Source organism: Rhinopithecus roxellana, chromosome 6 (genome assembly GCF_007565055.1).
Source record: "Rhinopithecus roxellana isolate Shanxi Qingling chromosome 6, ASM756505v1, whole genome shotgun sequence".
Taxonomy (NCBI): Eukaryota; Metazoa; Chordata; class Mammalia; order Primates; family Cercopithecidae; genus Rhinopithecus; species Rhinopithecus roxellana.
Window position 1 is genome coordinate 148,886,350 of NC_044554.1, and position 26,482 is coordinate 148,912,831.

Below are 26,482 nucleotides of genomic sequence, written 5' to 3' on the forward strand. Positions count from 1 at the left end.
TTTGTTTTCTTCAGTGCTTTCCCATTTTGGGTGTAATGGGTAGTTTCCTTCTCAGTTAACCCTCAATATTATGTACACACTATTCTGAAATACTGTAATGGGTAGTTTCCTTCTCAGTTAACCTTCAATACTCTGTAAACACTATTCTGTAATACTGTGGTGAAGTAAGGCCTCGCATCTTCGAGCAGGATGCTACATAAGGGAGGGTTCGCTGCATTGGAAGGGTCTTCCACATCCCAGATTTCAAGCATACTGCAACCAGGCCTGAAAAAAGATATCCATATTAGAAATGTATTCCTGTCTAGAGAAAATAGATATATAACACAACATCTACATTTTCAAAGACAAATTTATTAAATATTTTAAAGCATCATTTCAGTGCTTTCCCATTTTGGGTGGCTCTATGACTGGGCTAAATGAGACACTATTCCTCCCTAGAGAGTAACCCTGCATGGCAGTCATTAAAGGGAAGGAGTCAGGCAAAATTGATTTCTAATTTTTTAACATCTATATTGAAGTATAAGTTAAAATAAAATTCACCTACTTTATGTGTAAAGTTTGGCAGGTATGGGCAAATGTGTATAGATGTGTAAGCACTACCACAATCATAATACAGAAAATTTCCATCACCCCCACAAGTTCCCTGTGCCCTTTTGCAATCTATCTCTTTCCCCAAACATGGCCTCAGGCAACTACTGTGCTTTCTGCACTAGAGTTTTGCTTCTTCTAGAATTTCACATAAATATGTTATTAGTCTTTTCACTTTTGGCTTCTTTACCATAGCATGTTTTTGATATTCATATCTGAACTGTAGTTCCTACAACTTCTGTTGTGGTTCAGTAGTTCTTTCCTTTTCGTTGCTAAATAATATTTCATCATATATAGAGAACACAATTTGTTTATCCATTTGCAAGTTAATGAACATTTGAGATGTTTTGAGATTTTGGTGACCATGCACAATGCCGCCATAAACATTCATGGATGAGGCTTTTTGTGGACATGTGTTATCATTTCTCTTAGGGAAAAACCCAGGAGTGGAATTGCTGGGTTTCATGGTTATGTTTGATTAAGTGTGGATTTATCTTTATAAGCAAGTTCAAAACTGTTTTCCAGAGTAGATGCACCATTTTCCATTTCCACCAACAATGCATAAGAGTTTGAGTTATATCAGTTTTTGTAATTTTAATCATTATAGTATGGTTATGGATGATTCAAAATATCTTCTTTGGTGGAATGTCTATTCAAATATTTTGCCAAATTTTGTGCTGTTTCTTATTGAGGTGTGAGAGCTCTTTGTATATTCTGGGTAAACGTGTGTCAGATTTTTTAGCAGATGTATTAAGGCATAATTGCTCAATAATTACTCAATGAGCTGCACATATTTAATATCCACTTTGATACATATTAACATATGTATACACCTGTAAAACAGCAGCCACAATAAAAATCATGAACATACCCATCTCTCCCAAAAGTTTACTTCTGCTCTTTTGTAATCCTAATTATTGCATGCTTTCTTTTTTGACTGGATTCTTGTCCTCAGTAGAATTATTTTGAGATTCATCCATATTGCTGTATCAATAGTTCGTTCATTTTCGTTAGTATTTACATTGTTTGGATATTCTAATAGTGTGTTTAAACATTCATCTGTTGATAAATAAGTGGGTTCTTTCCAGTTTGGGGCTATTACAGAAAATAAGGTGCTATGAACATTTGTGTACAATTACTGGGATGGATATATGCTTTCTTTTATCTTAATAAATATAGTAGTTGTATGTTTAACTTTTAATAAAATTGCTAAACTGTCTTGCAGAGTGGTTGTACCATATTACTTTTGCGCCACTGGTGTATGAGAGTTCTAAGTCCTCCATAGTGTCAGCAACACTTGGCATGATCAGTTTTTTTTTTTTTTTTTTCAATTATAGCTATTTAGCTATTTTCTTAAGAGTTTAGTGATATCTCACTGTAATTTGCATTTGCATTTCACAAATCATGAGTAACATCAAGCATCTTTGTGTGTGATTATTTGCTATCTGTCCTTTTGTCCTTTTTTTTAAATTTTTTTTATTTTTGAAACAATGTCTTGCTCTGTCACCCAGTGGAGTGCAATGGCACAGTCTCGGCTCACTGCAACCTCTGCCTCCTGGGTTTAAGCGATTATCCTGCCTCAGCCTCCCGACTAGCTGGGATTATATGCGCTGACCATCATGCCTGGCTAACTTTTTGTATTTTTAGTAGAGACGGAGTTTCGTCATGTTGGCCAGGCTGATCTCCAACTCCTGACCTCAGGTGATCCACCCACTTCCGCCTCCCAAAATCCTGGAATTACAGGTGTGAGCCACCCACTGTGCCCAGCCTCTTTTGTCCATTTTTAATTGGATTGTTTTCTTATTATTGGGTTTTTAGAGTTCTTTATACATCTAGAGAAAGTCCTTTATCAGACATAGGCTTTGAAAATATTTTCTCCCAGACTGTGGTTTATCTTTTAATTCTTCCTAACACTGTTTATAAAAAAGCAGAGGTTTATAGTTTTAATGAAGTCCTATTTATCAATGTGTTCTCTTGTAGATCACGATTATGTTACTGTATCTGAGAAATCTTAGCCTAATCCAAGGTTACAATAATTTTCTTCCGTATTTTCTTCTAGAAATTTTATATTCTTAGATTCTTAGTAGCAAGTTACCTTCTACTCCTAGTTTGCTGAGAGTTTTTAATCAGTTATGGATACTGAATTGTGTCAAATACTTTTTCCTGAATGTACTGAGAGGATGATGCAGTCTTTCTTTTTCATTTTGTTACTATGGTGAATTCAGCTAATTGGTTTTCAAATAGTGAGATAACTTTGCATTCCTGGGATAAACTCCACTGGTACATTATGTATTGTCTTTCTTTAATATATTGCTGGATTCATTTGTTGCAATTTTACATATGTGTTCATGATACATTTTGATTGGTTGTTTCCTTTTATTGTAATGTTTCTCTCATGTTGGTTTCAGGATAATGCTGACCTCACAGAACCAGCTGGGAAGTAATCCCTCCTTTTGAATTTTCTGGAATACTTTGTAGAATTGGAATTATTTCCAGTGAAGATATCTGTCTTAAAGTTTTCTTTGTGACAATTCTTTTTACTACAAATATAATTTTATTAATAGATATAAGGTCATTCATGACAAGGTAATAGATATAAGATTTCCTATTTCTTAAGTGAGCTTTGGTTTTGCATCTTTCAAGGAACTTGTCCATTTTATCTATTTTGTCCTACTTAGTGGAGTGAAGTTGTTCCTAAAACTCCCTCATTATCCTTTTCATTCTTCAGATCCTGTAGTGATAAAATCTTTATTATTCCTGATATTAGTAATTTCCATCTTCAATCTTGTAGTTTGGGTAGAAGTTAATCAGTTTTATTAATCTTCTCAAGAATCAGTGTTTGGGGAAATTCACACTGATTTTGATTCTAATTTTTATGCTTTCTTTTCTTCTCCTTACTTTGGAGTTTACTTGTTCTTTTCTTCTAGTTCCTTAAGGTGAAGCCGAGTGACTGATATGAGGCCTTTCTTCTTTTTCTATTATAGGCATTCAACATAAAAACAAATCTCTCTACTGCTGTATCTGCATCCCACAAATAGCGGGATAGTGTTCTCATTTTCCCTTAGGTCAAAATATGTTGAAACTCACCCTCCTTTTGTTTCTTGTTGACCATGGATTATCTGGAGGTGTATTACTTAGTTTCTAAACATTTGAGGGAATTCCCACATAGAATTCTGTTACTAATTTCTTATTTAATTTCATTGTAGTCAGAGATTGTACTTTGCATGATCTAAAGTATTTTAAATGTGTCAATACTTGTTTTGTGGCCTAGAAACTGGTCTTTTTTGATAAATAGTCTGTGTGTACTTGAATGTCTATTTTGCTGTTCTAGGGTGGTGTGTACTATAAATGTCAATTAGGTCATACTGGTTGATGGCGTTATTTAAATCTTCTGTATTCTTGCTACATTTCTTTTTATTCTACAAATTATTTAGAGAAGACTATTAAAATTTCTAACTATACTGTAGATTTGTCTATTTTCCTAAAGTTCTATCAGTTGTGCTTCATATATTTGAAGCTCTGTTACCTGAGTGCATAAATGTTCAGGGTTGCTACATCCTCTTGAAATATAAATCCCTTCATTTAAAAATCCTTGTTTAATCTTGATATTCTTAGCATTCAAATGTACTTTGATGTTATTACAGCCACACCAGTTTTCACTGACTAGTAGTAGCATCACATGTCCTTTTTTCCTATCTGTTAACTTTTAATCTCTTCGTTTCTTTATATTTAAATAAATTTATTAAAAGTAGCCTATAGTAGGGTCTTGCTTTGCTATGCAATCTGACAATTCTTGCTTTTCATTTGTGGTGGTTAGAGCTATATTAGTTTCCTATTGCTGCTATAACAAATTACCACAAACAGTTGCTTAAGGCAACATGTGTTTATTGTCTTTCAAATTTTGGAGCTCATAAGTCTAAAATCACGGTATTGGCAGGACTCCAATCCTTCAGGAGGTTTGAGAAGAAAATCCACTTCCTTGCTTTTCCAGCTCCTAGAAGCTGGCCTCATTCCTTGGCTTGTGGCCTTATATCACTCCAACTTCTGCTTCTACCATCACATCACCTTTTTGATCTCTTACTCTTTTGCCACCTCCTTATAAAGACTTTGTGATTACATTTGTCCTACCTGGATAATAAGGATAATCTCCACATCTCATGAGCATTAATTTAATCACATTTGCAAATTTCGTTTTTCCATGTGAGTAATGTAATTCACAATTTCTGGGAATTAGGACATGGCCATCGTGGGGGGCTCATTATTCAGCCTACCACAAGTTCATTTACACTTAATGTGATAGTTGATATGGTTAGATTTAAGTCTGTCATCTCGGTGCTTTCTCTTTTTTCTGTCTGATCTTTGTCTCCCTTTCCGACTTCTTCTGCCTTATTTTGGATTGAGTGATTTTTATAATTCCATTTTAATCTTGTTTGTTGCCTTTTGGGTTTTGTCAATTTTTGCTTCATAGATTTTGAAATTCTCTTTTAAGTTCATATGCACTCAAATTATTACATCTTTCTCCTGTACTGAACTATTTTGCATTATAAAACGTCATTTCTAGTAATATTCTTTGTCTTAACATCTATCTTATCTGATATTTATACATTTTTCACTTCAGCTTTCTAATGTTTACTCACATGGTATCTTTTCCATTCTCTTTCCTTCAGCCAATATACATATTTGCATTTAAAATGCACCTCTTGCAGGCAGCCCATAGATAGTTTTTGCTCTTGTATTCAGTTTGCCAATCTCCGCCTTTTGTTTGGAAAAGTTTAGTCCTCCTTCACTTTGAAATTACTGATACGGTTTGATATAGGCTTGCTATTGTGCTCTTTTTAAAAAAAAAAAAAAAAACACTTTATTTCAAGTTTGGAGATCAACATTAAGTGAGAGATAATACAAGTAGCTCTTGTATAGACTTTAAACAGTGTCCCCCGCCATGGTAACATCTTGCATATTTGCATAATATCACAGCCAGATAATTCACATTGATAGAATGGCGATAGAGAGCATTTCCATCACCATGGAGATCGCTTGTATAGCCACACATACTATACTTTCCCCACATTCCCACCCCACCCTAACCCCTCGCAACCACAAATCATTATCCATAATTTTATCATTTGAAGACAGTTACATAAATGGAATCATACAGTATGTAACCTTTGGGGATTGTCTTTTCTTCATTCAAACAATTCTCTGGCGATTCATCCAGGATCTTGAGTGTATCAATAGTTTGATCCTATTGCTGAGTGGTATTCCATGGTATGAATAGATCACTATTATTTAACCATTCACCTTGCGAAAAACATCCGGGTTGTTTCAGGTTTAGGCTATTACAAATAAAGCTGCTGTAGACATTTTTCTACAGAATTCTGTATGAACACAACTTTTCACCTGTCTGTGAAACAATGCCCAGTACAGTTGCTGGGTCTTAAGCTAGTTACATGTTTAGGCTTTTTCCCCTTTTATTTTTAGTTGACAAGTAATACTTATACATATTTATAAGTATAGAGGGATATTTCAATGCATAATTACAATGTGTAATGATAAATCAGGGTGAGGATATCCATCAGTTCAAATGTTTACCATTTGTTTGTGCTGGGAACATTCAGAATCCTGTTCTTTCTTGACATATACGAGAAGTTACTGTTAACTAATATTCACTCTAAAGTGCCAGAGAACACTAGAACTTATTCCTTCTATTTATCTCTAATTTTGTATCTCTTAACCAACCTCTCCTTATTTTCTTCTCCTCCTTCCCCTTCCCACTCAGACTCTGACTACCACAATTCTACTCTACTTCTATGAGCTACTTCTTTTAGCTTTCACATGAGTGACAACATGCACTATTCATCTTTCTGTGGCTGACTGATTTCACTTAATGTGTCCAGGCTTATCCATGTCTAGGCTTGCCATTATGCTTTTTTTTCCCCACTGTTTTATTTTTTGAGTGGTTTTGCTAGGGATGACAACAAGCATCTTTAACATATCATGATTTACTTATCATTTAAATTGGGTTATTTCTAGTAAATCATACATTTCCATTTACTCAATTTTTGTGCTACTGTCATGTATATTTAATTTCTGTCATGAAGTAAAAAATATAATGGTATCATCTTTGTCTTAATGTCTTCTAAAGATTTTCAGAGAAGAAAAATGTATAGTGATTAATATCCACATATTTACCATTTCCAGTGCATTTCGGTATTTCTTGTATATCTGAGTTACCATCTGGCATCATTTCTCATCAGCTGATAGAACCTCTTGTCCATCTTGAAGTATAAATCTGTTACCAACAAATTATATTAGATTTTTTTGATCTGAAAAATGTATTTTTGGCCTCCATTTTTAAAAGATAATTTCATTAAATATAGAATTCTTGATTTTTCTTCTTGAGCACTTTGATTTACCATTCCAGTGTCTGATAATTTCCACTATTTATGTTGAGAAGTCAGATGTTTATATAGCATATCATTTTTTCTCTTATTTTCAAATTTTCTCTTTATCTTTGATTTTACCATTTTGACTATAATGTGCCTTGCTTTGGTTTTCTTTGGGCTTAACCCAGTTGGATTTGTTGAGCTTAGCAGATCTTTAAGTTAGTAGCTCTTATCAAACTTGAGAAATTTTTGGCCAACATTTCTTCAGTATTTTTTCTGTCATGTTCTTTTTTTCATTACACCTAATATTAAAATTATGCATGTGTTGAACTACTTAATGTTACACAGGTCTGTGACATTGGTTATTTTTCAATCTTTTTGGTTCCTGTTCTTTTGATTAGCTATTCTCTCTTGATTTATCTTCAAATTCACTGAATTTTCTGTTCAGATGTTCTGTTTTCATCTCAAAACTGTTGAGTACATTTAAATAATTTTCATTTCATTTACTATACTTTTCAGCTCGAGAATTCCCATGGGGGTTAGAGTGTTTCTATTTGTCTGCTGAGATTCCATATCTCTTCAGTCATGGATACCATGTTTTCTTTTAATTTATTGAATATATTTTTCTGAACCCTTTGAATGTGTTTGTAATAGTGGCTTTGCAGTCTTTGGCTGCTAAATCCAACATCTGGACCTACTTGAATTGGTTTCTATTAACTTTTTTTTTTTTCAGGGTGTTGGTCATACTTTCTCATTTTAGTTTGCATCTCTGAAACCTTTTGCACAATGTAAATGATATAATGAAGTGACTGTAGAACCTGTTTTGTTCTTCTGATTGCCAATGTGTTGTTCTAGGAGACAATTAATGTGCCTGAATTTCCTGTCATGTGCAGGAGCTAATATCTCTGCTTAGGAGCCTAAACAAAGGCCTCAAAAGATCCATTACACATCTTAGAATTTTATGATTTTTAGAGATTCAAAATTCAGAAATTAAAAAATTTTAATTTTTCTTATTATGTTTTTCTTAGGATGTTTTTCTTATTATGGCATTTTGGGTTTTGTCACTTTTCTTTTAAGTCTTACAAATCCAACTCAGCCACGGTACTGGATGCTAATATCTCACTGTGTTTTAAATTCAAATCCATATTTCAGATATCTAATAAAAATTTTCATATTTCAAAAATTATGAAAAAAGCTAAGTAGAAGATGTTAAATTGAAAAATCAGGATGTTAAAATATACTGTAATGTTTGGAATTAAATTCTACTTCATTGATAGTATAATTTTACTTCTCTAGATGAAATAATTTAAACTAAGATACCAGGATAATATTTTAATGAATTTAAAATAAAATCTCTTAAAGAATCAGGACTACTGTAATAAAGTGAAACATTTGTTGCTTAAAAATATACCATATCAGAGAGCATAGGGTTAATACTCACTTAGTTCTCACAACACACCATGCCTCTTCTAAAACATAATAATTCACATGTAACTCCAACAATTTACCTCTTACTTCTTTGGCAGATTTTCGACTATATGTAGAATAAACTATTTTTGTCCGGGCCCTTTAAATTTAAACAATAGTTTAAAAGATTTTAAAATGAATGATAATAGAGTAGACTAAAAAAACTTACTAAATTGAAATCTCAATACTCACTGGGTGGAACACTGATATACATGACTCAAAACAGCATCAACTATTTTGGGGATGGCAGTTTCCACATTCCTACTTATATTTTGAATGTAATAAAACTTATAGCAATTTTAATTCTGCATATACTGCTTAGTAGTGTTTAAAATAGTCTAAAGTTGTACTGGGTAGCAGAGAGCAGCTTAGGATATAACATTTTCTTCTCATAATTCACAAAGTTTTCAGAGAATATATTCTGACGGAGACTGAATGTAGTCAAAACATATCTTTCAATGCTTACTTTCATCTGAAGAAGCTCTGACAAACACATGAATTGAAACTGAGTGTGTCAAGTAGAACACTTAGACAGTGGGCATCCAGAGTGTCAGAACAGGTAGGAAAAGCACCTTGACAGAGTCTTGAGAAATGGGGATGGTCACCAAAATATGGTACAATAGGTGGTTTGACCGTAGTGGGAGTTCTTACAAAATCCTGACAAACTATCACTTATGCATTGGATGTTGCTTAGAATTTCAAGCATATGGGATGCTCAGTCACCACAGTGGTTTCCATGCCAGTTTACCACAGTAGAACAGAGAGAGCATCAGGTACATTTCTAAGGTGTCTGACTCCAAACCCTGGCTCCTAGACAGCAGACCTAAAACTTTTAAATAATTTAAATATTTGCCTCTAACAATAGGCCAGAAATCCACTTTTAAAAAAGATTATACTGACAACTACTAGAATAACCAAAATAATTTTTTTTTATTTTAAGTTGTTTATTGTAAGATAATTTACAAATATCTTGCTGTCTTCAGTAATTCAAATAATGGAGGAACAGTTTCTTCAGACAAAGACAGCAGTATGCTAAAAACAAAATCAGCTGGCTGAATTTTCTTCTTTACCTCTTGTCTGAGGATGGAGCTTGATTTTCATTAATCCAGAGCCACAGCACCAGAGATAATTTCAATCAACTCTTTTGTGATGACAGCTTGGCGGGTACGGTTGAATGTCAGTGTCAATTTGTCAATCATCTCAGAAGCATTCTTGCTGGCATTGTCCATGGCTGTCATCCTGGCACTCTGCTCACTAGTGCTGGACTCCTTCAAAGAGTAGTAGATGATGTTGGCCAGATTGTATTCTTGGTAATTTTGTAGCACATCAGCATCAATATCATCGTAGATACTCATGCTCTCAGCACTTGCAATGGTATTAAGGGAAAAGATGGGCTTTTCTTCTGTCTTATAGGAGATGAGAGACCTGAATCGATTAAAGATGATGGAGCCTTCATCAAATTCATATCCAGAATTTAGTAATTCAAGGGCAATGACTGACGCATCTCCAAAAGTGGGGGGCTTCCCACTTCTTTGAATGCCACCAGAAACTGGTCCGAATGAGTCCTATAAAGTATGCCTCTGATTTTGTCACCAATTCCAACAAGCATAACTTCTTTCCCAGCTGCTGTTAGTGTAGCAACCTCACTTTTCATCTGTTTAGCAATGGAGGAATGAATAGCACCACACAGTCCTCAATCTGAGGACACACCAATAAGGAGGTGTTTCTTCTTGTCTTCAGGAACCTTGATATCAGCTTTTTAATACAAAGCCAAAGATCCCAATCCATATATTCGAGCTGGTTTCAGCTCTCTCTCAGCTCGGGCATATTTTGCTGCTGCTACCATTTTCATAGACTTGGTAATTTTCTGGATGTTTTTGATGGACTTTAGTCTCCTGGTAATATCTTTCAAAGTTGCCATATTTAGAACTTGAATCCATTGAGGCTGCAAGGTCCAGGCCGACAGCCCAGTTACGCCCGCGCGAAGAGAACATGGTAGCCGCAGCCCTGTTGAAGGTCGGTCAGGGAGGCCTCAATGTGCATGCGCAGAAGCTTCCTCCCCAAAATAATTTCTTAAACCAGCCATTTAAGGAAAGCAAAACTTTAAGACGTAAATGGAAACTAGAGTTCTCATAATCGGCTAGCAAAAATTTTCATGAAAACACGTAATATATAATAGCAACTTTCATGTACTTTTTCTACCTGTCACAAAAGGCTAGTCATTGGCCACCAGTAAGATCTAGAAATCATTTCTTAAATCAGAGTGGGGCTTGTGGTGTAGAGCAGGGGTTGGCAAACCATGACTGTGAGTAAAATCCATCCTATCTCCTGTTCCAGCTACCTAGTAGTTTTACTGGAATACACACACATTATAAGTATGTGACACATTTGTCACTTTGGGAAAAACTGGCTTTTGCATTTTTCAGTTTTCAGAGGTCAGCTTGCTCCATAGGTAACGGGTACGTACTGTCATTTCTGGATGGTTATTGTCATTTTTTAACTTCTAGCATGAAAATGCTGATGAGTTTGTGTGTGTGTGCGTGTGTGTGTGTGTGTAAAAATTTTCCCAAATCCTAAGAATTGGGACTCACCAAGTGAGTCTTGATGAAATATTCATCTGCCGCCAACCTCAAGTCTGCATCTTCGTAATGTGGATGATTCACAATGGGATGAAGTGTAGACAACTTGACACTTGCCATTGTAGGCATGGCACCTGCGAAGACAGCACCTGGAAAAAAAAAGGCTATATTCTTCAATGAAATGTTTTAAAGAAAATCAGAAGTTAAACTTACCTCTAATATGTGAACCCAGATTAAGAAGGATGATGCCTATTTACATGACCAGGGACCTCATTCCTTTTATTGACTCAATAGCTACTCATTGTCTACTATAATAATAGCTGACTTTTGTTAAATGCTATCTTGGTGCTAGAAACTGTGCTCTATATTCTAACAAGAATTAAATAACTTAATTTGCACAATTCTAAGAGGTGGGTCATCTGTTCTTTGTAGAATCTACAAACTGAGCATGTGAGGGGTCTGGGTTGTGCACTCATTAGAATCTAATGCCTGATGATCTGAGGTGGAACAGTTTCATCCAGAAACAACCCCAGATCCCCCAGTTCTGTGGAAAAAATGCTCTTTCAAGAAACCAGTGCCTGGTGCCAAAAAGGCTGGGGACTGCTGTTGTACATGATGAAGAGACAGCCAAGTTAAGTGACTTGCCCAAGACTGTACAGCCAGAAAGTTCCAGAGCCTGCCCTCTTAGCTGCTTCACTAAAGCTTCCTGCCGTGCTAGAGCACCATGCTAACAACAGGACTACAGACACACACGAAACAAAAAGAATGTAAAATGTCATATCTGTTCCAATAATGTGAAATGCCAGGAACTGAGAGACTGCTGTGAAGGGCAAGTCTCATGGGACATTTTTTCAAATGACTTTTGTGGCTTGTGAACTGTGGTCCTGTGGATGTGCCATAAAAAGAGAAAAGCATTGTTTTCTTCCCTCAGATCATCTTTAATTAAGTTCTCAGAGTTACCATTTGACCTGACACAATTTATACATGCCATGAAATCATTTCATTACTTGCTGCTAGTACTTTTTGGAGTAATGACATGTATAAGTTAGGTCATAACTAGAGATACATCAGAATCTACTATCTGGCTTCCATTTCATCTCTTGAAGCACCAGAAGACCAAATGCTTACTTCCTGATGCTTTGGTATAAAAAACAATTATATACTTGTGAAGGTTACCATTTTTAATCAGTACAATAAAATGAGTAATAAAGACAAGACATATTATTCAGATCTACTGTAAAAAAAACTATGTTGGAGAGGAGGTGGAGCATGATGACCAAGTAGAAGCCTCCACTGTTCATCCTCCCGTCAGGAACACCAAATGTGATAACGATCTACACAAAAAGCATCTTCATAAGAACCAAAAATCGCTTAGGTACCAGGTTGGCCGCAGTGGGGAGGAGCACCAAGCAGGCTCTTGTGGTCCCCCGATTCCAGGTCTTGGCTCTTGGGTGGCATTTCTGGACCTGCCCTGGGCTGGAAGAGAGCCCGTTGCCTTGAAGGGTGAGTCCTAGGCCTGGCAGCACTTACCACAAGCTGACTGAAGAACCCTTGGGCCTTAAGTGAATGCTGGCGGTAGCCAGGCAGTACCTCCCATGGGCCTGTGGTAGTGGTGAAAATGGAGAGAGACCCCTCTGCCTGGGGAAAGGGGAAGGAAGGGTGGGAGGGACTTTGTCTGGTGGTTTCAGCAGCAGCTCAGCTGCAGTAGAATAGAGCATCAAGTAGATTTCTAAGGTGTCTGACTCCAGGCCCTGGCTCCTGGACAGCAGCATCTCTGGACCTGACTATGACCTGGGGGATCTTGCCACCCTGAAGGGAAGGTCACCAGCCTGGTTTGCTTTGATACCTGCTGACTGTAGAGCCCTACACCTTGGGCAAACATAGGTGGTGGCCAGGCAGTAGTTACAATGAGCTTTGGGCAAGACCCAGTTCTGTGCTAGCTACAGGTCTGACCCAACACATTCCCAGTGGTCGTGGCCACAGAAGTGCTTATGTCACCCCATCCCCAGCTCCAGGCAGCTTAGCACATAGAAAGATAGAGAGAGACTCCATATGGGAGACAGTAAGGGAAGAGAAACAAGAACTTCTGCTTGCTAATCCTAAGAATTCTGGATTTTTTCCAAGACCACCAAGGTAGTACCTCTAAGAGTCTGTAATAGCTTCAGCATTACTGGGCATGGGGTGCCTCCTAGTGCAGACAGAGCTGCAGTGACCAGAAACTTAGATCACAACACCAAAGTCCCTTTGAATACTTGGAAAGCCTTTCCAAAAAGGATAGGTACAAACAAGCCCAGACTGCAAAAACTACAATAAATACCTAACTCTTCAATGCCCAGACACTGACAAACATCCACAAGCATCAAGACCATCCAGGAAAACATGACCTCACCAAACAAAATAAATAAGGCACTAGGGGCCCAATCCTGGAGAGACAGAGATATGCAGCCTTTCAGACAGAGAATTCAAAATAGCTGTGCTGAGGAAACTCAAAGAAATTCAAGATAACACAGAGAAGGAATTGGTAATCCTATCAGATAAAGTTAACAAATACATTGAAATAATTAAAAAGAATCAAGCAGAAATTCTGGAGCTGAAAAATGCAACTGACATACTGAAGAATGTATCAGTCTCTTAATAAGCAGAATTGATCAAGCAGAAGAAAGAATTAGTGAGCTTGAAGACAAGGAGTTAGAGAGACAGCAGTAGGAAGTTTATTCAAAAGTATAACAGAGAACTTCTCAAAGCTAGAGAAAATATCAATATTCAAGCACAAGAAGGTTCTAGAACACCAAGCAGATTTAACCCATAGGCTAACTAAAGTCATTTAAAATCAAATTTCCAAAGTTCAAGGATAAAGAAAGGATCCTAAAAGCAGCAAGAGAAAAGAAACAAATAACGTACAATGGAGCTCTAATACATCTGGCAGCAGACTCTTCAGTGGAAACCTTACAGGCCCGGAGAGCATGTCATGACATACTTAAAGTGAAGGAAAAAACCTTTTACATGAGAGTAGTGTATCCAGAGAAAATGTCCTTCAAACCTAAAGGAGAAGACTTTCCCAGTCAAACAAAAGCTGTGCAATTTCATTAACACCAGAGCTATCCTCAAGCTCTTCCAAAAAACTGAAGAGAACACTTCTATACACATTTTATGAGGCCAGTATTACTCTGATACCAAATCCAGAAAAAGATACTACAAGAAAACTACAGGCCAGTATTTCTGATGAATATAGGAAAAAACCCAAATATTTCTATTAAAAATGAGCAAATAAATAAACGTTTCCCCAAAGAATAAATACAAATGTCCAACAGGTATTTAAAATGATGTTCAACATCACTTATCATCAGGGAAATGTAAATCAAAACCACAATGATATACCACCTCAAACCTGTTAGGATGGCCATTATAAAACAAAACAAAACATACCAAAACAAAACCAGAAGTAACAAGTCTTGGCAAAAATGTAGAAAAATTGGAATGCTTATGCATTGTTGGTGGGAATATAAAATAGTGCAGCCAAAGGGCACATCAGGGATTCTACATAGAAGAGTTTGCTTCAGAGTGCAGCAATATTAGCCATAAACTAACCAGTACTTTAATTCCAGCTAACAAATCTTAAATGCAAGGCCCGAAAAGATCAGCCTATGTTCAAGTAACTTAACTGCATCACAGAAAAAAGCTCAAGAATATTTATAGGAATAAGAAAACACCCAGCAGCTAACAAGGTAAAATTCACAAAGCCTGGCATCCAAGTAAACATTGCCGAGCATGCAAACACTCAAGAAAACTCAACCCCAATATGAGAAGAAACAATTAATTGAAACTGACACAGACGACAGAATTAGCAGGTGGAGGCACTGAGGCAGTTACTATAACTGTATTACACATGGTGAAGAAGTGGTAACAGAGACAGAACATGTTAACTAGAGACACAAAATACTTCAAAGACCCAAAATGAACTTTTAGATATGAAAACTACAATGACTTAAATGAGAAATACACTGGATGTGATTAACAACAGGTTAGATACTGCAGAAAAACAACCAGTGAACTCTTGAAGACACAGCAATAGTAACTCTCCAAAATTAAATAAAGAACAAAAATAAACATAGGCTTCATGAACCACTGAACAATTTCAAGCAGCCCAATATGCATGTAATGAGAGTCCCTAAATGAAAGTGAGGTGGGGAGGCAGAAAAATATTTGAAGAAACAATGGCCAAAATTTTTCCAAATTTGATAAAAATTATAAAACTAAAGATCTAAGAATTTCAATGAATCCTAAATACAAGAAACATAAAGAAAGCTATAGTAAGGCACATTATATAAACAAATGGCTCAAAATCAGTGGTAAAGAGAAAATCTTATCTCTAGCTGGGAACAGTTAGAGAAGTAACATATTATTTACAAACAAAAGCATAGGGGTGTCAACAGATTTCATAAGAAAAAAATGCAAACAAGACAAGTCTGGCAGCATCTTTTAAATTCTTAAAGAAAATTGCTGTTAACCTGCAATTCTACACCCAGGAAACATACCTTTCAAAAATGAAGGCAAAATAAAGATTTCATGACCAGGTGATTTGCGCTAAAAGGAATGTTAAAGGAGGTCTTTTAGACAGCAGGAATACAGTAGGTCGATCTGGCTGTACACAAGTAAAAGGCAGCGAAAATGGTAACTGCAGGGTAGATATATAACATTTTAAAAATTTCAAATACTTTTAAAAGGTAATTTACTGTTTAAATAAAAACAAAAATTTATTGAGATTTCTATATCATATGTTTCAGTAAAATGTATGACAATAACATGAAACAAATTTAAAAATGCACTTTATAAAAATATGTGGGATGCTGATAAAGCAGCGCTTGGAGAAAAGTTTATAGCACTAAACACCTGTTTTTAAAAAAGAAAAAAAAAACAAGAAAGGTCTCAAGTCAATGATCTTGCTTTATACCTTAAAAAAAAAAAAAAATCTAGAAAAAAAGGACAGCAAAACCCAAAGTAAGCAGAAGAAATGAGGTAATAAAGATCGAGTAGAAATCAATGAAACAGAAAACAAAAACAGTAGAGCAAATCAATGAAACCAAAAGCTGGTTCCTTGAGAAAATTAATAAAATTGATATACCTCTAACCAGACTGATCAGAGAAAAAAAAAAATAGAACACAAGCATCTAATACCAGGAATGAAAGAGGAACTATCACTACAGATACTATAGATAGATAAAAGAAAGAAAATATTATGGCTTCGTCCATAAATTTGACATCATAAATAAAATTTAAAAATTCCTTGAAAGATACAACCAAAATTCACTCAAGAGGAAATGGATAACACGAATAGCCTTACATCTTATTAATGACATGGAACTTGTAGTTAAAAAACATTCCTACAAAGAAGGTTCTAGATGGTTTCACTGGTAAATTCTACCAAATATTTAGGGAAGAAATCATGATTTTACACAAATTCTTCAGAAAACTGGAGAAGAGAGAACACTTCATAACGCATTTTATGAGGCCAGCACTGCCATGAAACCAAAAAAGACAAAGATATCATAAGAAAAGTATGAACCAATTATTGTCATGAACGTAGGTGCAAAAATTATAAACACAATTTTAGAAAGCTGTATCCAACAAAAAATAATACAGCATGACCAAAGTAAGGTCTATTCAAGGAATGCAAAGAAGTTATAACATTTGAAAATCAACCTATACAATGTAGCACATTAACAAAACAGAAAAGAGAAATTATATGATTATATCATATCTTCAAAATTCATTTTTGAAAAAACTCAGCAAATTGAACAGAAGGGAATTGCTTCAACCTGATAAAGGGCTTCTCTGAAAAATCCTGTAGCTAACACCATTACTTAAGGATGAAAGACTGAATAATTAAACAAAATTTATATTTCAAAATGAGCCATTTAAAATAAGACATTTAAAAATACTAAAATATGTGAAAGAATGACACAAATCAAAATTAGAAAAACTGAGAAATGAGCTGACAGAAATCAAAGAATTTGAAATAAAACAACAATTTCAGACATAAAAATTCAAGCAGAAGGAATATGAGGAAATGAACATAATAATAATGCCTTAAGAGGTATAAAAGGTGAAGAGAAGAAACTTTTAGAAATAAAAAAAGAAATAAGATAAAAAGTATTCAAAAGAAAGTGATACGTTTATAACGTATCAAAACTTAAAACACTTTTAACAGCAACCCTTTTGGACAGAATTAAAACAAGTACTCAACGCAAAAGATAAAAGAGATGGTCAGGTGTGGTGGCTCACACTTGTAATCCCAGCCCTCTGGGAGGCAGAGGAGGGCAGATCATCTGAGGTCAGGAGTTTGAGACCAGCCTGGCCAACATGGTGAAACCCTGTCTCTACTAAAAATACAAAAATTAGCTGAGCGTGGTGGTGGGCGCCTGTAATCCCAGACACTTGGGAGGCTGAGGCAAAAGACTCGCTTGAACCCAGGAGTTGGAGGTTGCAGTGAGCCAAGATGGCATCATTGCACTCCAGACTGGGCAACAAGAGTGAAACTCTGTCTCAAAAAAAAAGAAAGAAAGAAAAAAGAAATGAAAAAAGAAAAGAAAGAAAAAGTAAAAACAAAAGAGACAAGAATTTTACATAGAGCCAACTTCACTTTCAAGTAAAAGGTGACAAAACAAACTGTGACAAACACATCGGAATAGAACGAACTGTCTTGTAGAACAACACTAAAATAACCAAGAAAACTAGGAGATAACGACATAAAGACTGCTGATAAATAAATGTGTATTTGTTCACATAAAAACACGAAATAAGGTTTATAAGGCAGAAAGTACAGTATGCAATATTCTACGTTCTGACAATATAGATACAGAATTAGTAAAAAAAAAAAATGGGTTAAGAGAATGAAATAAGGATATGCAAAAAATTCTTTATTTCTCATAATCATGTGCGTGGTGCAGTACAGCAATTCTTATGCATACACTTTGGGAGAAGGCAAATGGATATATGATATTCTATCATCCATGGGCTTCTTGAGACCCAAGAGAAACAAAAATACAAATACAGGATAGAAAGAGTTAAGTAAAAACCCCATATTCTTGAATTTGATTTGGAAATTCAGAACTTGTGAGCTAGTTTACCCTAAATGCATGCACACACACACATACACACACAAATTTTCATGGTAGATTTTTAAAGAAAGAGAGCCTGCACCCTATAATATTTCCTAGCTCTGCCCACTAGTAAGGCCTAGAAACAATGACCTACTCAATAGCAATGAGCATCTTTGGGTCCCAGACTGCGGTCTTAAAACACCATTTCCCCAATAAACGCAAGGAGGGTGTCTTGCAGGAATGTCTTCCTCCAGGTTTTGGACAGGAGCCCACAAGAGAGACCTGGAAAAACTTGTCATACATGACACAAGTATGCTATCAGACCACCAGGGTCACGTCAGAGAACTCAGGAGAACCCTAAAGAGGCTCCCCTGGTCAACAAAGAAACAATCAGAATGAGTAAAGATAATAATTTCAATTAACTTGAAATACATCAAAAATGTTTAAATTCCTATGTTCCTAATGAAACTTAAACACACACATACACAGCCCAAAGAGCCCACATTTGGAAGATGACAGGGAATCAATTCATTATTTTTAAAATTTGCAAATAAAGAGGTAAATCAACACTTACTTAACTTTTCCTAAATGAACTTTGGATGACGGATTAGAATGTGACCACTTTGCAATCCCTATTGAATTAACAGATCCATCATAAGGCACTGAGGGCTAGTACCATAAAGAGAGACATTATGTGCCTTTTGATGGAAGAACAATACTACAGACTTGCCAAAGTGATCAAGCCTGAAGCAATCCAAGTTTCAGATCCGGTTTCTAATATATTAAGCTATACCATGAGACAAAGGACCATGCTTAGCTACACCACAAGAACTCAAAAAGCAAAATCTGGACCATGAAATCCTCCACATGTTCTATGACTCCGGTCCTTCAACAAATACATTTCATGAGGATAAAACCAGGCAGATACGCAGGAAACTTGTAGCTAAAAAGAGAAACTTAAGTAATGAAACTATAAAGGAATGCTGGAAAGTTACTATCATAGCAATCAAGACAGTCATTATTGTTTTAGGACAGTACAAGTGAGTGCTTTGGGACAGGTCACATGGTCACATGAAGGGCTTCTACACTCATTTAGAAAATTATAATTTTGATATAATGGTAGTTTAAGAATGTTTCCACATAATACATAACACAGTCAGCCCTCCACATCCATGGGTTCCAATTGCTGCAGATTCAACCAACAGCAGATAGAAAATATTTGAAATAATAATAATAATAATACAACAGTTTAAAAAGTACAAATGAAAATACAGTATACAACTATTTGCATAGTATTTACATTGCATTAGATGTTATAAGTAATCCAGAGATGATTTAAAGTATATAGGGAGACGTGCATAGATTATAAGCAAATAACACACCATTTTACATAAGAAACTTCAACATCTGCAGATTTTAGTATCCACAGGGGTTGGGGGTGTCCTGGAATCAATCCTTGCAGACACTGAGGGGAGACTGTACTCATCAGTATCAGCCAGCACTAAGTTAGCACACAAAACATTTGCTTTAAGGAGTTTTTATCTGTACTATATTTCAAAATAAGAAAGTTTTCATTAAAAGAGGTAGATGAACACACTATTAGGAGTCCTCTACTCTGTAATGGTGAAATAGTTTGGCAAAATGTTGGAACGAAAGAGCATTTTCTAAGGGGAGAGAAAGAGAAGGGATTAATTACTATGAAGGAAAAAGGATATGGAAAGCAAAAATGTTAAAACATAAGGGCAATCCCAAAAGATTAAATCACTGCACCATACATTGAAAAGTGCTGTATTTTGGCATTACTGTAGTTGGTACCATTTCTGATCAGTGTGGACATGGGAGGTAGAGGAGAATATTCTAGGTTCTGGCTTATAGATATCAGAAAGTTGGTATCATTTCTGATCAGTATGGCGATGGGAGGTAGAGGAGAATATTCTAGGTTCTGGCTTATAGACATCAGAAATATGACTACAATGTAATAGAACTGATTCACTAAACCACCCTTCCAAACACATATCCAAATGAGTGTCATTCCATGTAGTTCCTGTAAGCAGACTACACACTTATTCTAATTGTCTTGCCATTGCTCAAAGTAGTTTGGAACTACACTTTCTAAACTGCCTTCAGAAATAATTTAGTTATAGGTGCAAAATAATTGGTCTTATGACTTTACTGTCACATCATCGTTTGAGCAAGATCTGTATTTCCCAGCCCAATTACACAAAATATTCACAAAATTTTGGTCATTTCCAAAAATCAAATCCACTCTTGAAAGGCAAAGATTTGCCATCAGTGAAGACATTCTAAAGAATGTGCCGTATCTGTGAAGGAAACTCAGAGGAGTTCCAAAAATGTTTTGGGCAGTGGCAGTGTCACTGCAATGAGCACTTAACCTCCTCAAGTGACTTAGGAGAAAGAAGTCATTTTTATCATAAAATGGGATATGTTTAAAGTAAGTCTTATCACTTTATAATAATTTTCCAATGTTTACTTGGGCACTGTCTTAAAAAGAAAAACTTCATACTGTAATATTTTTGAAGGATAAGACAGGTTTGCTTGGGAAGAACTGTGTCATGTTGAATGATAATCAGGAAAGGGCCTATTTATTCTGTTATACCTGTTTTAGACAGGAAAACATGCTATTTGGTAGGTTAATAAAACCCAACTTTATGAACTAAACACTTACCCACGTCATTAACAAAGATGAAGAATAAGAAGAAGATAAGTACATTAAATTTCCAAACATCAAAATGAAACTAATGATAACTGAAATCTGAAAAAAAAGTGAAAAAAATACATTTTATGGTTATTACATCAGCTTTCCTACAGCTCTGTCACTCTATAAATTGGAAGCATGATTTCATACCACATACTTCAAGGCCAGTTTTTCCTTGTCTGGTACTCATAGTCTCACATGAAGTCCATGTTATTTGTTCATTCCCATTATGCTAGACAGAGAATGGATGCACACATAATTTTCGTCTTGGGGATGATTTAGTAATGATCAAAAGTGAAACTGTTTCAAAGTGGGAAGGTGCACAGACTCGCTTGCCTCCAATTAATTTCTCTTCCTCAAAGAAAAGTCTGGATGGAAGGAACCTTGAGACTTAGGTATCTCTGGGGTGCTGTCACAAAGCAGGAAAAACACAAAACAGGTCATTAGGGAACCTGATTCCAACGCTAGTTTAGCCGTTTAGCTTTGAGCAACTCCCCTTGCCTTTCTGTGCCTGTGTTTTCCATCTTTAAAATGGAAATATCAACAGTTACCTTAGCCAGGTGCCTTGTAGTGATGTGGAGGGGATGATAGGCACGACAGTGCTGTGAAAATCGCATGACCAGCAGCTAACACACCATGAGTTCTGGGTTCCCACCACATAATGGACTCTGCTGGGTACTTTTTACACTTATCTCATTTAATCCTCAGAACAACATATGCAGAAATTGTACCATTATCCCCTTTCTTTTTTGTTTTTGTTTTTATTTTTGTTTTTTTGACACAGAGTTTCACTCTTGTTAACCAGGCTGGAGTGTAATGGCGCAATCTCGGCTCACCTCTGCCTCCTGGGTTCAAGCAATTCTCCTGCCTCAGCCTCCCAAGAACCTGGGATTACAGGCATGCGCCACCGCACCCAGCTAATTTTTTGTTTTTAGTAGAGACGGGTTTCGCCATGTTGGTCAGGCTGGTCTCGAACTCCTGACCTCAGGTGATCCACCTGCTTTAGCCTCCCAAAGTGCTGGGATTACAGACATGAGCCACCACACCTGGCCTAACCCCTTTCACAGATGAGAAAACCAAGACTTAGTTGGAGAGGGTCAGTCACTTCCTAGAAGTCACTCAGTTACCAAGGGGTGGGGCCGGAACTCAAAGTCAAGTGCCAGTGGCCTGGGAGCTGGGGCCCATGTGAATCCCTGCCCCTCAAAGCAAGGCGTGGCTTCTTATCAACTCTGGGTCTGGCTTCTCTGGACTGTGACACAGCCCCATGTTTTGAAACTCCATTTTTCCACACGGGGTTAATCCAAAGAACCTGCTGGGAGAGGAGAGCCCGCTGCAAACCCTGCCAGCATGTTACACGCTGCTTAGCAACCAGTGAAAACAAGCAGGGCTCTAACAGGAAGGGAAAATGAGCCTCAGGCTGTGGGGGAGGAGTGAAGAAGGGGGAGACACTGGGCTCTGCCTAATGTGGTTAGGTTTGTGTGGCGATGGGCACGCGCTAATCTGAATGCTCTCTCCTTAGTGTTAAACTGGTCCCTATGCTGAGGAGATGCCAGGACCAACAAGGAAGATAGCAGATGAAAAGACCTCATCACCTAAGTTCAACCTCCACCTTGGCATTTAGGCTGCCTGTAGAAGGTGGGTGCAGGCACCAGCCCTCAAAGGGCCTGGAGATAAGCCAGAAAAAAAGCTCAGTTCTCCAAAGCCACCGTTGACTGAGACTCTAAGAGAAGACAATTTCTAATGAACAAGAAAGCCTTGATAAAGCTCCACCCATCCATGAAAGAAAGTAGGGGAGCATTTCAAACTTTCAGCTAAAAGGTTTGAGGTTACAATAACCTCCAGCTTGCCCAGGATCTCTTTCCTTTGCTTGAGTAATTTCAAAACATCTCAAAATCTCACAGAAATCTTCACGCCTAATATCTATGCAGTAGGAGCCACTTCATGAAAAGTAATTAATCACATGACATTTTGATTAATGTAAGGAATTTGAGGAATTGTGAGTTTCAGGAAGGTTGGTGAGAATGTCTTCTCAAAGGAGTTCTCTAACGGAAATAACAAGTGAAGTATCATGAATGGAAGACCAGCATATCTGGAAACGTGTGTGTTCCTTGCCACTAACTGCCTGTATGTCTTTAGGCATGCCATTTATGTATTCTCTCATCACACATTTAAAGAACCAGGCTGGGGGAAAAGACACAATGGCCCTGTCTGGCCCTGGGGTTGCTTAATGTCTTTGGGGAAGGTTGAGGCCTGAACAAGCCGGTAGCATTTAGCGTGGTCCATGCACTATGTGTCACCGTGGGAAGGCATTATGGAGCTACTGAAGCTCCAGTGGAATCCAGAGGATGAAGATGAGCTTGGCATGTGTAGAAAGGGGAGACAGGTATTGCGGGAGGAAGGGACTGCACGCACTGCCTTGTGGGGGAGTGATGTGGAACTTCATGGATCAATGGGACTGGGGCACAGTGAGTTTGTAGGGATATGGCAGGAGATAAACCTGGAGAAGTAAGCCAAGCTCAGATTCATTCCACAGGGCATTCAACACATCAAGCCCCTACCATGTGCCAGGCAATGTGAGAGCAACTGGGATAGAGAAAAATCCCTGCCTTTGCAGAAATTCCACTGGCACAGAGTGGAACAAGGTCCTGAAGTTGAAGGAAAAAACAGAGAAGACAGGTGAAGCACAGCATATATTATATGACAAGGACCAAGGCCAACTGCACCCATGACAAGGAGGATAAAGAGGTTGCATTTTAGTTTGAACATTTGAAACATGTTCTATAGGAGGCAAGAGAACAAGCCTTATTGGTGGCTAAGGGGAGAACATTCTAGAAGGAGCATGTAGGACCTGAGTACTATCTTAGTTCATTTGTACTACTATAACCAAATCCCTGAGACTGGGTAATTTATAAATAATAGAAACTTGTTTCTCACAGTTCTGGAGGCTGGGAAGTCCAAAGTCAAAGCACCAGCAGGTTGGTGTCTGATGAGGGCTGCTGTCTTTATCCAAGTTGGTGCCTCAAATGCTGTATCCTCACATGACGGAAGGGCAAAAATGTCCTGGGAGCTCCCTTCAACCTCTTTTATAAGGTTGCGAATCCCATTCATGAGGGCTCTGCACCTCCTAAAGACCCCACCTCTTAATACTATCATATTGGCAGTTAAGTTTCAACATATGAATTTGGGAGACACATCCAGACCATAGCTAGTACAAGGGGGCAAGCTTTGTCTTCACAGCTATGGAGATAATGGAGTTTAATCCCAGAATCCAAACAAGCACATTTCAGTTTTTGAAAGGACCACTTTTATACCTCTAGATAGCAGACAGGTAGAGGGAAGCATTGGGAAACAACTGGAAAATTTCAGCAAAGACACAAGAGGGCTCTAAATGAGAAAGAGTTGGGGCTGGGGTGGGATTTGAGAACAGAGTTAGTGGAACTAGTGGTTGGTAGGAGCTGCTGCTGTGTAAGGCTGGCTTGGGTAGGGGGAGCAGAAGGAGAGAGGATAGTGGTGACAGAGACAGTTGGGACAGGGAGGGGTTATGAGGTGATGTTTGATCTGACCACCTACTTACTATGCCCAGTCTTTGGTGATGTGTCCTACCTGATGTCACAGCTCTCACCAGGACAAGAAAGGCAGCCTGCACCCTGCTTCTGGCAGTCACCTGTGCACATGAAAGGCTGCTCCTCATGCTTGGAGCCAGCATGTCTCTCCATGTGTCCCAGCAGCATGGCCTCACTCCACGAGGAAGGATGCATCTCACACCACCAGCTGGCAAAGCTTTTTGATTGCAAAAGTCACACCCTACCCTAAAAGCACATGGCAATGAACTTTCCTGAGTGGAGGAGGATGCCCTGGTGTCTGTAAATTAGCCAAGGAGCCATGCTTGTTTCCTAGTGCAGGGTGACTGCACAGTCCGTTGTATCCAATTTGCTGCATCAAGCTAATTTGTTTTCAGATATAAATTAAAGCTGCTGTCCCAAACCCACGGTGCTGCTTTTCCACAGAAACACTTCAGTCTGTGTTTAGAGAATTTTAAAGAAGAATAAAATATACACAGAAAACTACACAGATATTGAAGTGCACAGTTTGATGAATTTTCACAACGTGAACTCACCTATGGCACCAGCATCCAGCTCAAGAAATCGAACATTCCGACACCCCAAAATCTCTTGCCTGTCTCAGTCACCACCGCTCCCAAAGGTGTGGTGTATTCTGACTTCAAATAGCATAGTTTAGTTTCGCCTGTCTTAATTTTGTGTAAGTGGAAGCCTAGAGTGTGTGCTCTTTCTTGCATTGCATCATATCCGCAACATCGTGTTTGCAAGATTCATCCTCATTATTATAACAGGCAATAGTTTATTCCTTCTCGTTTCTACACAATATTCCATTGCATGAATATACATTTTATTTATCTATTCTGTTATGGATGGGTTGTGTCTGCGTTTTATCTCCATTGAAGACTGCTGCTGTAAATGTTTTCATACATGTCATTTGCTACGAATACATACAGGAGTGCAATTGCTGTGCCATTAGGTATACTCATGATTAGCTTTAGTTCAGAACATATGTACTACCAAAAGTCTGTCTGTTAAACACACTGTGGTACCCTGGATTGGATCCTGGTACAGTAAATGGGCATTAGGGTAAATATAGGTAGAAGCTGAATAAAATCTGGAGTGAAGTTAATAGTAATTTGCCGATGTTAGTGTCTTAGTTACAACAAATGTACCACGGCTTTTTAAAGAGGTTAACATTAGGGGAAATTAGGTGAGAGGAAGTATAAGGAAATTGTATTATTTTTGCAACTTACGTGCGAATCTAAAGTTATTGCAAAATAAAAAGTTTATGAAAAAGAAAAAAGACTTTCTTAGCACACACCTCACTAAGAATTACTGTGTTTTTTTGTTTTTTGTTTTTTTTTTAAGGCATTACAGCAGCATTTATCTAACTTGTCTGATGAGATTCACCTGGAGCAAATTCCTGTACCCATTTCTAAAAGATTCTGACATCTTGGATCTGCAACATGACCCAGGATCAGATTTTTAACAAGTACTCACCTCACCCTGAGTGTCCCATCAGATAAACTTAAGAAATATCGAATGACACTGCAATGGAATTAGCATAGTTTTAGGCGTCAGCTAAACTCGGGTCCACATTCCATGGCAGCTATTTACCAGGTGGGTGATTATTTCAGCATGTTACATAACTTGCTAGAAAATTAGTAGTAATAATGTCTTCCTGTCGGACCACTATGACATCTAAATAAGGTGCTGCAAGATACCTAGTGCAGGGCTTGGCATACCTGGGTTTGTGTAACGGTTGACCTGAACACCTTATGTTGTGATTTTTCCCCCCTAAGAAGAACAGAAGAGGCTAATAAATTGTGACTATGGTTCTTAAACAAGTTACACTAAGTGTCATGCCTTTTTCCCAGAAGATAGCCCACATCAAGGGAGTGAGAACTACAGTCTCCTCTGCAAGTCCCCCTTTATTTGGGGGTTGTATTTGCTCATTCATTTTCTGATAGTGGACATTTGCTCTTCATGGGCCTAATGAGGACAGAGTCAGACTGGAGATTCCCACAGCCTTCTGCCCTGAGGGACTCACTGATTGCCTGTGCAGAGGGCCCAAGCACAGCTGTGGCAT

The 26,482-nt window shown here is 37.4% G+C and overlaps 1 protein-coding gene and 1 pseudogene across 2 annotated transcripts; both read right to left on the minus strand.

Annotated features, from left to right (window-relative positions):
- LOC115898206 (probable C-mannosyltransferase DPY19L2) lies at positions 1-24,524 on the minus strand. Its single transcript, XM_030932031.1, has 4 exons — positions 24,437-24,524; positions 11,067-11,166; positions 8,413-8,538; positions 1-264 (listed from the first exon to the last, which is right to left on the minus strand). Exons 1-4 carry the CDS (start codon positions 24,522-24,524, stop codon positions 114-116), a joined length of 465 nt encoding a protein of 154 aa, XP_030787891.1. The 3' UTR covers positions 1-113.
- Positions 9,362-10,475, minus strand: LOC104656578 (annotated as a pseudogene). The gene has a single exon (XR_747146.2). The product of XR_747146.2 is annotated as an ATP synthase subunit gamma, mitochondrial-like (transcript).
- Positions 24,525-26,482: the final 1,958 nt, after the last annotated feature.

Excerpts from the sequence above, each read along its gene's own strand:
- LOC115898206 (XM_030932031.1), bottom strand. The coding sequence starts at position 24,524 with ATGAGGAGCAGCCTTTCATGTGCACAGGTGACTGCCAGAAGCAGGGTG. Across the intron at positions 11,167-24,436 it reads GGTGAGAGCTGTGACATCAG|GTGCTGTCTTCGCAGGTGCC; the intron begins GTAGGACACATC and ends TTTTTTTTCCAG. Across the intron at positions 8,539-11,066 it reads TACGAAGATGCAGACTTGAG|GGCCCGGACAAAAATAGTTT; the intron begins GTTGGCGGCAGA and ends TTAAATTTAAAG.